This window comes from Amblyraja radiata, chromosome 7 (assembly GCF_010909765.2).
Source record: "Amblyraja radiata isolate CabotCenter1 chromosome 7, sAmbRad1.1.pri, whole genome shotgun sequence".
Classification (NCBI taxonomy): Eukaryota; Metazoa; Chordata; class Chondrichthyes; order Rajiformes; family Rajidae; genus Amblyraja; species Amblyraja radiata.
In genome coordinates, this window is record NC_045962.1 from 47,852,361 (window position 1) to 47,864,649 (window position 12,289).

At 46.2% G+C, this 12,289-nt stretch overlaps 1 protein-coding gene across 1 annotated transcript in view; it reads right to left on the reverse strand.

The window, feature by feature from the left end:
- The window catches only part of parp12 (poly(ADP-ribose) polymerase family member 12), a 50,022-nt gene continuing 37,733 nt past the window's right edge, over positions 1 to 12,289 (reverse strand). The window contains exons 10-12 of the mRNA XM_033024395.1: positions 11,661 to 11,791; positions 2,207 to 2,358; positions 1 to 1,496 (exon numbers count right to left, since the gene is read on the reverse strand). Coding sequence (XP_032880286.1) covers positions 1,237 to 1,496; positions 2,207 to 2,358; positions 11,661 to 11,791 — 543 coding nt within the window. The 3' untranslated portion in view covers positions 1 to 1,236. The remainder of the gene's footprint in view (positions 1,497 to 2,206; positions 2,359 to 11,660; positions 11,792 to 12,289) is intronic.

Sequence of the window (12,289 nt, forward strand, 5' to 3'; positions counted from 1 at the left end):
TTTTGAAATGAATTCATGTGATCCTCCAGTTCTCACCCACTTGTTTGATCTTGCTCTTGTGTAGCATCTTGGAATGTTTTATCACCTTAAAGGCTCTAGTTATTGTCATTCAGACCATGTGCTACGCCATCTACATCAGTAGGCTGGAAAATAAGCTACCCGGCCATCAATTTTAGTGCAAAACCTGTAAGATTTATATTTTCAATACAATATGGAAATAAAGCTGCTAACACCCATGCACATGTTATTATTCACCATATTTCACAAAATATGTTATCTCACATTCCCCTCTATTCCGACTAGCTTTCTTCATTCTTCAGAAGATATTGGTGTCAACATTAGTTGACTATAAGATAAATTATTATAAATAATAATTGGCCACATAAACTGATGGGCTCAGAATCTCATGCACATGGAGCAAAGGTGGGCAATGGTATGGAAGTGTAGATCAAGTCAAGTTCAAGTGAACTTGATTAGTGGAATAGATTAAAGGGGCTGAATCACTCATTCCTCTTTCTGTGTTTTATTTACCCAACTCCTGCCCTTACCAATACATCCAGCATCTTTACTTACTGCTTTTGACAAAAAAGGAGCCATTCAGCCCATGCCAGCTCCCAGTGGATAAAATGCCAGTAGACCCATTCCCTATTGATTGCAATTTATTCTCTCTAGCAACTTCCCCTTAGGATCATTGTGCCATTTACTAACACCAAGGAATAATATACAGTAGTCTATTGATCTACCACCACGTTTTTTGGACATGAGAGGAAATTAGAGTACTTGAAAGAAACCCATACTTGGAGAATTCAAACTCTGGAACCTACAGCACCACTGTGCATCCCAAATACCTCCCACCCATTACATGCTGGTGAGAAAAGGAAGACTGGTTAACTTTGTTTGCTGTATACCATGTTCACAAGGCCAATTATAGCATATTCTAACAATGTGTTAAAATATCACAATGTCATATTCTACCATTTGCCTTCAGCAAAGTCTCATAATTCAGCGCCTTATTCTGATCTTCCAATCCACCAATAGATGCAAGTCGCACAAAAACAATGTCGAGGTTAGTAGATTTAACGTTAACATTGATAATCCACTTTAGCAGTCTAATCATTAAAACTAACCATGGAGAATTATTTGAACATTCTGATTAATATGAAAAAGGTAATAAGAAAGAATTTTAAAACAGGTTACACTTTTGTATGCTTTAGCACTTCCAAGCCTCTACTTTGTTTAACATTTATATTCTATAAGGTATTCAGGATAGATTTGGTGCTTCTCAAATATGACGAATATGGAAGGGTTGGAGACACTGTCAACACAACTGTTATAGAAGTTGTTTTTTGTTCCATCTCTTAAGGGTGGTCGAAGATAAGATGAGCTTCCTCTCACAAACTCCCCCACCAAAACGCGAGCAACAAACATGGTCATGATGGTTTTCCCGGTTTGGCAGTAATTATGGGAATATGATGAATCCCTGGCAAAGTAACTCCCTAAAGAGAAAAAGAAAGACCTTGCATTTAATAAGCCAAAGTACAGTGTAGCCAATAGTACATTTTAGATATGTTTAAGTTGGAGATACAGCATGGAACTAGGCACTGTGTGCATCGAGTTCACGCCAACCATCAATCATCCATTCACACCAGTTCTGTATCCCACTTTTTCATCAACTTGCTAAACATTCAGGGCAATTTCCAGATGCTAATTAACCTATAAACCCGCACATCTTTTATGATGTGGGAGGACCCGGAGGAAACCCACGTGGTCACAGGGAGAACACTGACAGCATCCGAGGTCAGGATCATACCCGTTACTTTTTTTACTAGTGTAGAAAATGGAGTAACCAATTTGGACACAGAATGGTCTTACATACATAATTGAGATAAACAGAAGATATGTTTTAGTGAAATGAACTGATGGATAAATATTGGTCAGGATATGAGCGAGTAACACTTCTCCCTTTTCATCTATTTCTTTCAAGGTTCTTGGTGGGATCATTTATGTAGAACTCCTTCAGTAGTTACTCTGCTAAAGTGTCAGATTTTTGTTCTCATTCTCTTGAGTAGAACTTGAACTTCATAACCTACTACACCCGAGATGTGAATGCTATCTACTGAACTACAGATACCTCGCTGTGATACTGTTCATTCAAATCGGAATACCAAAAGGTGCAAAAATAGCTATTCAGGAAATATACTTATACCTTTTCCGTAAGAAGTTCCATGAGTTCCACAGATCCTCCAATCAAAGTTCTGTTGGCAGATTGCATCAATAATTGAGGAGTTTGTGCCGTGGAAAAGCTGTTTCTCAACCACATCTTTGCCATTATTGTTCTTTTTCATCTGATCCATCTGCCTGTTTCAGAAAAACAAGCACAATGATTGTGGCTTTGCTGCATTGACAATGCATCCAGAAATGTACACAAATTCCAACTGTGCTTCACAGACCACTTATTTATAGGTACTGAAGCCCTTACACAAAAACAGAAAATGCTGGAAACACTGCAGGTCAGGCAGTACATGTGGAAACAAAACCAGATTAGATGTTTTAGGGCAGAGATATTTTGTCAGAACTGGGAAACAGAAAAGTAAGATGATGTTGGCTGGTTGATCGATTAATGGGAGTAGTCACAGAAAAGCTTTCTGCTTCAGGTAACTCGCTTTCACTTTTTTTTAATCAAAATTGTCATGTTCGGCTATAGGTTATGTAGATGGGTTATGCATGCAACCTATAATGTAGTTACCTCATCACCACTAACCACGCCCCATCATATTAGTATAACTGTAGTATCCTCCCTTTGTTCCTCCCACTAGGTCCCAGTACGCCTGAAGGCTGGATGCAGTCAGTGCTGGGACGTGTGTGCCATGTGCTATAATAAACTACCAGTAAAGGTTACAGTGTGTCAGCTATCACTCATTTACATGGTGTCAGAAGTGGGATGCTGACCGCCCGTTCAGCTAGACCATTGCTCTGCGGGTACTCCGGGCTGCTGGTGAAATGATTAAAGTTCCACTTTGCAGCAAACGCACGAAATTCGGCGCTGGTGAACTGGCGTCCGTTGTCTGTCTGCTAAGCTGGACACGGGGGCGAAAGTGAACGTAATGTCAACAAAGCTGTTCCACCTGATAAGGAATAATGAGCTGCTGATTGCAGATCGCTCTGTTTTGCGTGCCTATGGGGGAGAGGAACTAACACCTGTGGGGAGGGCGACCTTCCACTGCGTGCTGCAGAAATCTTCCCAGGACCTGTCTTTCTTTATTCTGGACTGTGACTGTGTGACGTTGCTGAGCAACCAGGCCTGCCAGGATCTTGGTCTGGTGTCTTTTGACCGTACGGTCCACGAGGTGCAAGCCGTGATGGATCCACTATCCGAGTACCCAGACCTGTTTGACGACAAGTTGGGGAAGCTGCCGTTGGTGTACAAGATCGTGACTGACCCATCTGTGGTGCCTGTGATTCGTCCACCCCATAGAGTGTCGTTCGCCATGAAGGGCAAGGTGGAGAGCATGCTGAAAGACATGGTCAACATGGGAGTGCTGGAGGCTGTCAGCGATCGAACCGAATGGGTCTCCACCATGGTCGCCACGTTGAAGAAAGGAAAAAATGAGATACGGGTATGCATCAACCCCAAGGACTTGAATATGGCAATTAAACGGCCCTACTACCCCATGAGGACTGTCGAAGATGTTGCCGCCCAGGTGGGACAAGCCACAGTGTTCTCCGTCCTCGATGCAAGAAGTTCGTTTTGGCAGATACCCCTGGACAAACGCTCCACGGACCTGACCACGTTCAGCACGCCCTTCGGCAGGTTTAAGTTTTTGCGGATGCCGTTTGGCATCAACTCCGCCAGCGAGGTATTTCAGCGTTCGATGGAACAATTGTTTGCAGGTCTGCCCTGCGCGATCATTGTAGACGACATTCTGGTCTATGGGAGGGATGTGGCCGAACATGACCGCAACCTCCGACGGATTTTGGACCGTGCTCGGCAGATAAATTTGAAGCTTAATCGGTCAAAGTGCAAGTTCCGGGTGCCTGAGGTCACATATGTTGGCCACATTTTCACGGCCCAGGGGTTGAAGCCGGACCCGCAAAAGACCAGCGCCATCTTAGAGCTGCCCGCCCCGACAGACGTTGTCAGTCTACAGCGTTTCCTGGGTATGGTGAACTACCTGGGAAAGTTTATCCCCGACCTCAGCGAGTTGAGCGCACCCCTGAGACAACTCACAAAAAAGGACATTGCCTGGGCATGGTTTCCACACCACCAGCAGGCGTTTGATCTGCTAAAGACGAGGCTGGTCAGCACACCTACCCTGAAGTTCTTTGATCTACTGCGTCCGATCGTGGTCACTTGCGACGCCTCTCGATTTGGACTGCGTGCTGCCTGCCTGCAACCCCACGCTGGTGACTCGCTGCTGCCCATCTCCTATGCCTCCAGGACCATGACGGACACAGAGCAGCGTTATGCACAGATAGAGAAGGAGCTGCTGGCGGTGGTTTTCGCGTGTTCGAAGTTTAAGGACTTCCTATTTGGCACCAGGTTCACCGTTGAGACGGATCACCAGCCACTGGTAACGATACTGAACAAGCCTATACACTGCGCTCCTGCCAGGCTACAGCGGATGATGCTGCAGCTACAGCGCTTTGACTTTAAAATCATATATAAGAGGGGCACCGAGATGCATGTGGCTGATGCACTGTCCCGGGCTCCCCGGGCCTCCTGCGACCAGCATCCCTTCGAGCGGTCGGACTTACAGGTACTGAACGTTAACTTCGTCCCTTCTCAGCAACTACAGTGCTTGGTTGCACATACCACAAACGACCCCGACCTGCAGCAGCTTGCTGCTGTCATCAAGCGCGGGTGGCCCACCAAACGGAATTCGTTGCCTGCTAGCGTCCACGCCTATTTTTTGGTCCGCGATGAGTTGGTCCTCCGGGACGGCATTATTATCAAAGGACACAAAGTGGTCATCCCTGCCTCGCTGCATGGCTTGTATTTTGACGCCGCCCACATGGGGCATCCCGGGGCAGATGCCACTATCTCGCATGCCCAGGAACAGTACTACTGGCCGGCCATGGCTAAGTACATCCAGGCCAGGGTGGATTCCTGTCCGGACTGTAACTCTCTTGCCCCGCATCAGCAAAGACAGCCGCTTTTCGCAGCAGCCTGCCCCTGACATGTCCTGGTCTTCTCTGGCTGACGATATTTTCGACTGGCGTGGGAAGCAATACCTTGTGCTAGTAGACTCTTACTCAAATTGGTTCGAGGTGGACCTCCTCCCTGCCATCACCTCCGAAATGGTGATCAGCAAACTTCGCCGTCACTTTGCCACGTTTGGTTCCCCTGTCCGGCTGCAGACAGACAACGGACGCCAGTTCACCAGCGCCGAATTTCGTGCGTTTGCTGCAAAGTGGAACTTTAATCATTTCACCAGCAGCCCGGAGTACCCGCAGAGCAATGGTCTAGCTGAACGGGCGGTCCGCAGCGCTAAGCACCTGCTTGAACAAACCCGCCTCTCGAACGGGGATTTCTATCAGGGTCTCCTGAACCTTCGGAACATTTCCAGAGACAGTACCATGGGATCCCCTGCCCAGCGACTCATGTCCCGTGTTGTCCGCCCTCCGATGCCTATTGCCCAGCAGTCCCTGATGCCCAAAGTCCTGCAGCCTGCTGATGTTCAGCAACGTATTGCCCAGAAGCACGAGATCCAGCGCCGCTCGCATGACAAATCCTGCCGCCCTCTTTCGCCACTGATGCCTGGACAGGTCGTCCGTTTGCAGACGCCCACCGGCTACTCCCGACTTGCCACCGTCGTCGGGTTTGACAGCGCGCCACGGTCCTACCTCATGGATTGTGAAGGGACTGTATACCGACGCAGCCGCCAGCACCTGTTGGCGGTTACGAGCCCAAACCACCTCCTGCGATTCCGTATACCCCTCCATCGCGTGTCGAGCCTTCCTCCACTAACGTACCCTCTGCTCCCTGCATGCCACGGTCGGTCCTTTTGCCTCGGGTACCCCCCCCTGCTCCTCCCGGTTTGGCTCCCCAGGCTCTGTTGTCCCCTGCAAAGTCTTCTCTTTCTCCCACTTCTGCTCATTCTACCCCTTCTGTTTCACCTGGCTCACCTGTGCCTCTCCGTTCCCCCTCCAAGCTGGGTTCTCCGCCCACCTTCTCTCCCCGTCCTGTTTCTGTTTCTGTTCCTGTCCCTCCTCCTATTCTTTCGGGTGGGGAGGGTGAAGGTGCGGTGCGCACTCGCTCGGGTCGGATTGTAAAACCTCCGTCTCGCTACGGAGAGTATGCTTAGCTTTGCAGGTTCTGTATAACAAACCTGCCATTGTTGTAACTTGTTTAAATTGTAAGGGGAAGGATGTAGATGGGTTATGCATGCAACCTATAATGTAGTTACCTCATCACCACTAACCACGCCCCATCATATTAGTATAACTGTAGTATCCTCCCTTTGTTCCTCCCACTAGGTCCCAGTACGCCTGAAGGCTGGATGCAGTCAGTGCTGGGACGTGTGTGCCATGTGCTATAATAAACTACCAGTAAAGGTTACAGTGTGTCAGCTATCACTCCTTTACAGGTTATTTCTGTAATATTCAGTTTATGTCTCTACATGCCTGGCTTAATCTGCTCAGCATTTCCACAGCTCTGTACGCTCCCTTTGTCCTACCTATGCTTTCTCCTGCCCTTAATCCCTCTCCAACTTTCTATTCCAGATCTGACGAGGTGCCCTCAACTTGAAATGTTAACACTTTTTCCACATCTGCTGAGTTTTTGCAGCATTTTCTGTTTCTATTTTAGATTTCCAGCATCAGCATTTTATTGACTGGAGGACAAGACTGATGTTCAGCAGCTGTGGAAGATTCTTCAGGAGGGTGAACCCTTGGAAAACATCTGGACCTGATGGTGTACCTGGTCTCATTCTCAACATCTGTGTAGAAAATTGGCTGGAGTTTTTTGTGGACATCTGCAACCTCTCAGTACTGAGGTTTGAGGTTCCCACCTACTTTAAAAGGACATCAATAATACCGGTGCTCAAGAAGAGTAAGGTGACATGTCTCAATGACAATTGACCAGTGGCACTATTGTCTATGATAATAAGTGCTTTAAGAAGTTGGTTATGGCTCATATGGTGGAAATGTATGCGTGGAGTTAACAGAAAAGAAATTGCAGGAAAGATCACGGATGTCTCCAGAAATAACAGGACAGAAAGTTTAAAAAGGGAGAAGAGAGTCAGGTCGGGTAAAATTGGGATGGTTGAGAGGGGAGGTCAACACCGAATTGAAGATATTATATTTGAATGCACGTAGCATAAGGAACAAAGTGGATGAGCTTGTAGCACAGTTGGAAATTGGCAGGTATGATGTAGGCATTGGGAAGATGTGGCTGCAAGAGATCAGAGCTGGGAGCCGAATATTCAGGGTTATACGTTCTATTGGAAAGACAGAAAGGTGGACAGCTCTGTTGTGGTTAGGAATGAATTTCAGTCCTTAGCGAGAGGTGCCATAGGATCAGAAGATGTAGTGTCATTGTGAATAGAGCTGAGAAATTATAAGGGTAAAAATACTTTAATGGGAGTTAGTTACAGGCCCCCAAACAGCAGCCAGGATATATGGTACAAGTTACATGAGTAGATAAAATTGTCATGTAAAAAAGGCAATGTTACAGTGGTCATGGGAGATTTCAATATGCAGGTAGACTGGGAAAATCAGGTTGATACTGGACCCCAAGAAAGGGAATTTGTAGTCGGTGTGGGCGCTGCGAGACGGCTGCCCTGCCAGCAGCGTGTTAGTCATTTTCTACTTTTTTGGTTTTTTTAGTATGTCCAAATGTGTGTGTTTAGTGTTTCTCGGTGTGTCTTGTGTGGGGGGTGGAGTGGGGGGGGTACGGGGGAAACCGCTTTCGGTCGCCTCCTCCACGGAAAGGTGACTTTTTCCATGTCGCCTCCCTCGCGGTCTAACACAAGGATCGGTGCGGCCTTTCCCAAAGACGGGCCCAGCGTGGACTTTTTCCATCGCTGAGCGGGCGAGCTTCCAGCTGGCGCGGCATCCGGAGCCTGTGATCCCTCATTGGGGACCCCTGAGGAGAAGAGCTCTGACCGCCGGCCCGCGGCCTACATCAGCTTGAAGCCACGGTCTGCAGTGCTTCTAACCACAGGCGCAGTGGGGACTTACCATCCAGAGCGGGATCCCTTGCCGGGGATCCCTGGAGAGAAGCTCTGACCACCGGCCCACAGCCTACCACATCTTTTGACGCCGCGGTTTGTGTTAAATATTTATTGTGTATTGTGTGTTCTTTTTTATTGTACCGTTGTTGGCAAGTTTATTTCACTTCATTTTATTGTGTATGTGACAAATAAATCTGACTATTGACTATTGTAGAGTGGATTCTTAGAGTAGCTTGTAGTGGAATCTACCTGGGAAAAAGGCAATTCTGGATTTATTTTTATGTAATGAACCGGATTTGATAAAGGAACTCAAGGTAAAGGAACCATTAGGAGGTAGCAACCACAACATAAGTATTAATCTGCAATTTGAGAGGTAGAAAGTCAAATTGGATGTGTCAGTATTGCCGCTGAGCAAAGGGGACTACAGAGGCATGAGGGAGGAGCTGGCCAAAGTTGACTGGAAAGGGTCACTAGCAGGGGTGACGGAATTCCTGGGAATAATCCAGAAGATGCAGGATATTTTCATTCCAAAGAGGAAGAAAGATTCCAGGGGGAGAAAGAGGCAAGGGAAGTCAAGGACAGTATAAAATTAAAGAGATGGTGTATAACATAGCAAAGATTAGAGGGAAACCAGAGGATTGAGAAGCTTTCAAAGAACAACAGAAGGTAACTAAAAATGGAGAATGGGGTTAGGAGGGAGATAGGTCAGCCATGATTGAATGGTGGAGGAGACTTGATTGGCCGAATGGCCTAATTTTATTCTTATCACTTATGACCTTATATCAACTTCTACCTCGCAAAAATCTGGACCCACTACAATTTGTCTACCGCCACAATAGATCAACGGGAATGCGATCTAACTAGCTCCATAAAACTCATATATCAGGCTGTTGTTCCTAGACTATAGCTTGGCATATAACACTATCATCCCTATCAGCAAAACCAAGGAACTGTTTGTTGACTTTTGTAGAGGAAGGCCGAGGATTCACAAACCTGTCTTCATCAACGGGTCAGTGGTGGAGAGAGTCAACAATTTCAAGGCCTTGGGTGTACATATCTCTAAAGACCTGTCCTGGACACAGAGCATTGATGCAATCATAAAGAAACTCCATCAATGCCTCTACTTCCTCAGAAGAATAAGGAGATTCGGTATGTGAATGAATATTCTCTTGAACGTACAGGTAGAGAGCGCATTGAGTGGTTGCTTCACAGCCTGGTTTAACAACTTGAATGCCCAGGTATGAATGAGATTACGAAGGAACTGTTTAATCCAGAGCATTCTCCAGGGTCCTGGTGTTTTCTGGCAGGCAGGCGCTATCTGGCAGGCAGGTCTTGCACAACCCCAGCCACACTCTCATTTCACTCCTGCCACTGCAAAAGTAGAGGAGTCTGAAAACTGCAACTTCCAGGTTCAGCAACAGCATCTTCACAACAACCAACAGGTTATTGAGCACCACAAACTTCAATTAAATTCTGAACAACAAACTGCCTAGGGTTGCACTAGCACATCCGGCTTTGTTTTGTTTTTGCATTATATTGATTTTCTTAATTACTTTTGAACATTTTTTCTATTATCATTTGAATACTGTGATGACACATCCTCCCTAAATCCAATTCCGATCGCTGTTAATGGCAGACAGGCCAGGAGGAGCTGAAGACCTGCACCACGGATAGCGCCTCCCTGTCAGAAAACACCTGCACCTTGGACAACATTCCAGACTGAGCTGAAGCCACAGCCAGAGGAGCAACAGCTGCATCCAATTAGTCAGGATTGGCTTAACTCACCTGCACTTCATCAACCCTAGTCCTTAGAGTCATAGAATCATACAGTGTGGAAACAGGTCCTTCGGCCCAACTTGCCCATGCCGACCAATATGCCTACTCTACACTAGTCCCACCTGCCGACGTTTGGCCCATATCCTTCTAAACGTATCCTATCCAAGTACCTGTCCAAATGTGTCTTAAACATTGTGATAATACCTGCCTCAACTACCTTCTCTGGCAGCTTGTTCCATATACCTACTATACTTTGTGTATAAAAGTTGCCCCTCAGGTTCCTAATAAATCTTCTCCCCTCACCTAAAACCTATGTCTTCTGGTTCGTGATTCCCCAACTCTGGGAAAAGACTGCATTTACCCTGTCTATTCCTCATGATGAATAGGAGAATGAGGAATTATAAGATCATCTCTCATCCTCCCGCACTTCAAGGAATAAAGTCCTGGCCTGTTCAACCTCTCCATATAGCTCAGGCCCTCGAGTCCTGGCAATACCCTCATAAATCTTCTCTGACCCTTTCCAGCTTAACAACATCTTTCCTATAACAGTGTGACCAAAACTGAACAAAATACTTCAAATGTAGCCTAAACAATGTCATGTACAACTGTCACATAACCCCCTAACATTTATACTTGATACCCTGACTAATGAAGGCCAATGTGCTGAAAGCCATCTTGACCATCCTATCTACCCGTGATGCCACTTTCACAGAACTATGTACCTGCATTCCTATATCACTCTGCTCTACAACACTACCCAGAGCGCTGCCATTTACTGTGTAGGTCCTGCCCTGGCTAAACTTCCCAAAGTGCAACATCTCACACTTATCTGTTTTAAAACCAAGGCAGTTCCAGCCAGCAGGAAGAGAAAGTGGAGAGAGAAAGTGGGACACCACCCTACTAGCTGTGCTTCCCTTTGCAGATGTGAAGCAAGACTAAGCCGATGGGACCAGCCTGAGACTGCCAGCGCTTCCTCTAGGAGCAAGACTGAGCTGCCGAGACAAGCCCAAAACCAGCAGCATCTGCTTTTCAAGGACAAGACTGAGCCACTGAGAAAAACCCGAAACCACCAGTGCCCCTCACGTGCCCATAGATTATGAGGGGCTGCATTAATATGTCCTGCATGGAATGCAAGACAGCCGCTGGGACCAGCTGGAGACCACCAGTGCTTTCTCTTCAAGGCGAGTATGCGTCGCCTGGACAAGCCCAAATTCGCCTGTGCCTTCTCTTTGAGACCAGGACAAGCTGGAGACCACCAGTGCCCCCTCAAGGAGAAAACTGAGCCACAGGGACATGCACAACACCGGCAGTGCCTACTCTTCAAGGCTAAGATTGAGCCACCAGAACAAGCCCAAGAATGTCAGTGCTTCACCTGCCCACAGATGTCAAGGGACTGCTCCACCCACACAGGCCCAGACCTTTCACATGAGTTTGCCCTACCATCAGTGTGTCGGTGTAGTCTTTGCTGGTGATTACATGCTGCTAGTCTCAAAGATTGCTTAAATAAGTAAAGCAGAAAGGGAAGGAATTGGATCATCACAGTAATAACAAGAATAATGGTCTGTTCTACCAAATGTCAAGGTGAGACATGCATCCAAGAAATCATAAATATCTACATTAGCAAGCAATCCCCAGAAAAGAAAAATCCCTTCAATATACCTGGGCATATAATTAAAACATAATTAAAAAAGAAATGTTCATCTTGCATACCATTCATAGACTTCCCAAAGAGCTAGGTTTTGAATTCGTTCAATTTTCCGAATCACACTTTTCATCATCGTCCGCTGAAATAGGGATTGCACTTGTTTATATTCATCTGAAGACTCAAGCACTTGAACCAGCTGTAAAATAAACAGTTATCAGTCAAAATCACAGAGCATCTGATAAATCTAACATCTTAATTCGTCCAGATTCGTACAGTGCCAGGAACTAACTAGATTCTTTCCATTACAACCTGGTCCGAGGTAAATATTTAGCCATTGATGGAATCGTGGTGTTGGCCTGCTCAGATGCTCATGCTGTAGAATTAAAGTAACTACACTGTACGCAAAATAAAGAACTTCCTATTTCAGCATAAAGTATATACCAGTACTCCTGTTTGTTCTGGAAGCCAGCTCTGGGCAAATTCCAAATTATCCAGAACTCCACCAGGGTTTTACTTCTAGATTTTTGCACTTTTGTAGCTCAGACATTGGAACACTTTTGCTAAACCTCTTAAACTCCTCCAAAACAAATCGCTACAGACTTGTATGGATGAACTTCTCAGGATATTTTCAACAGAAAATGTGGAATATAAAAATTGAAAAATGTTGGCATTCAGAAGGACCTAGATGTCCTTG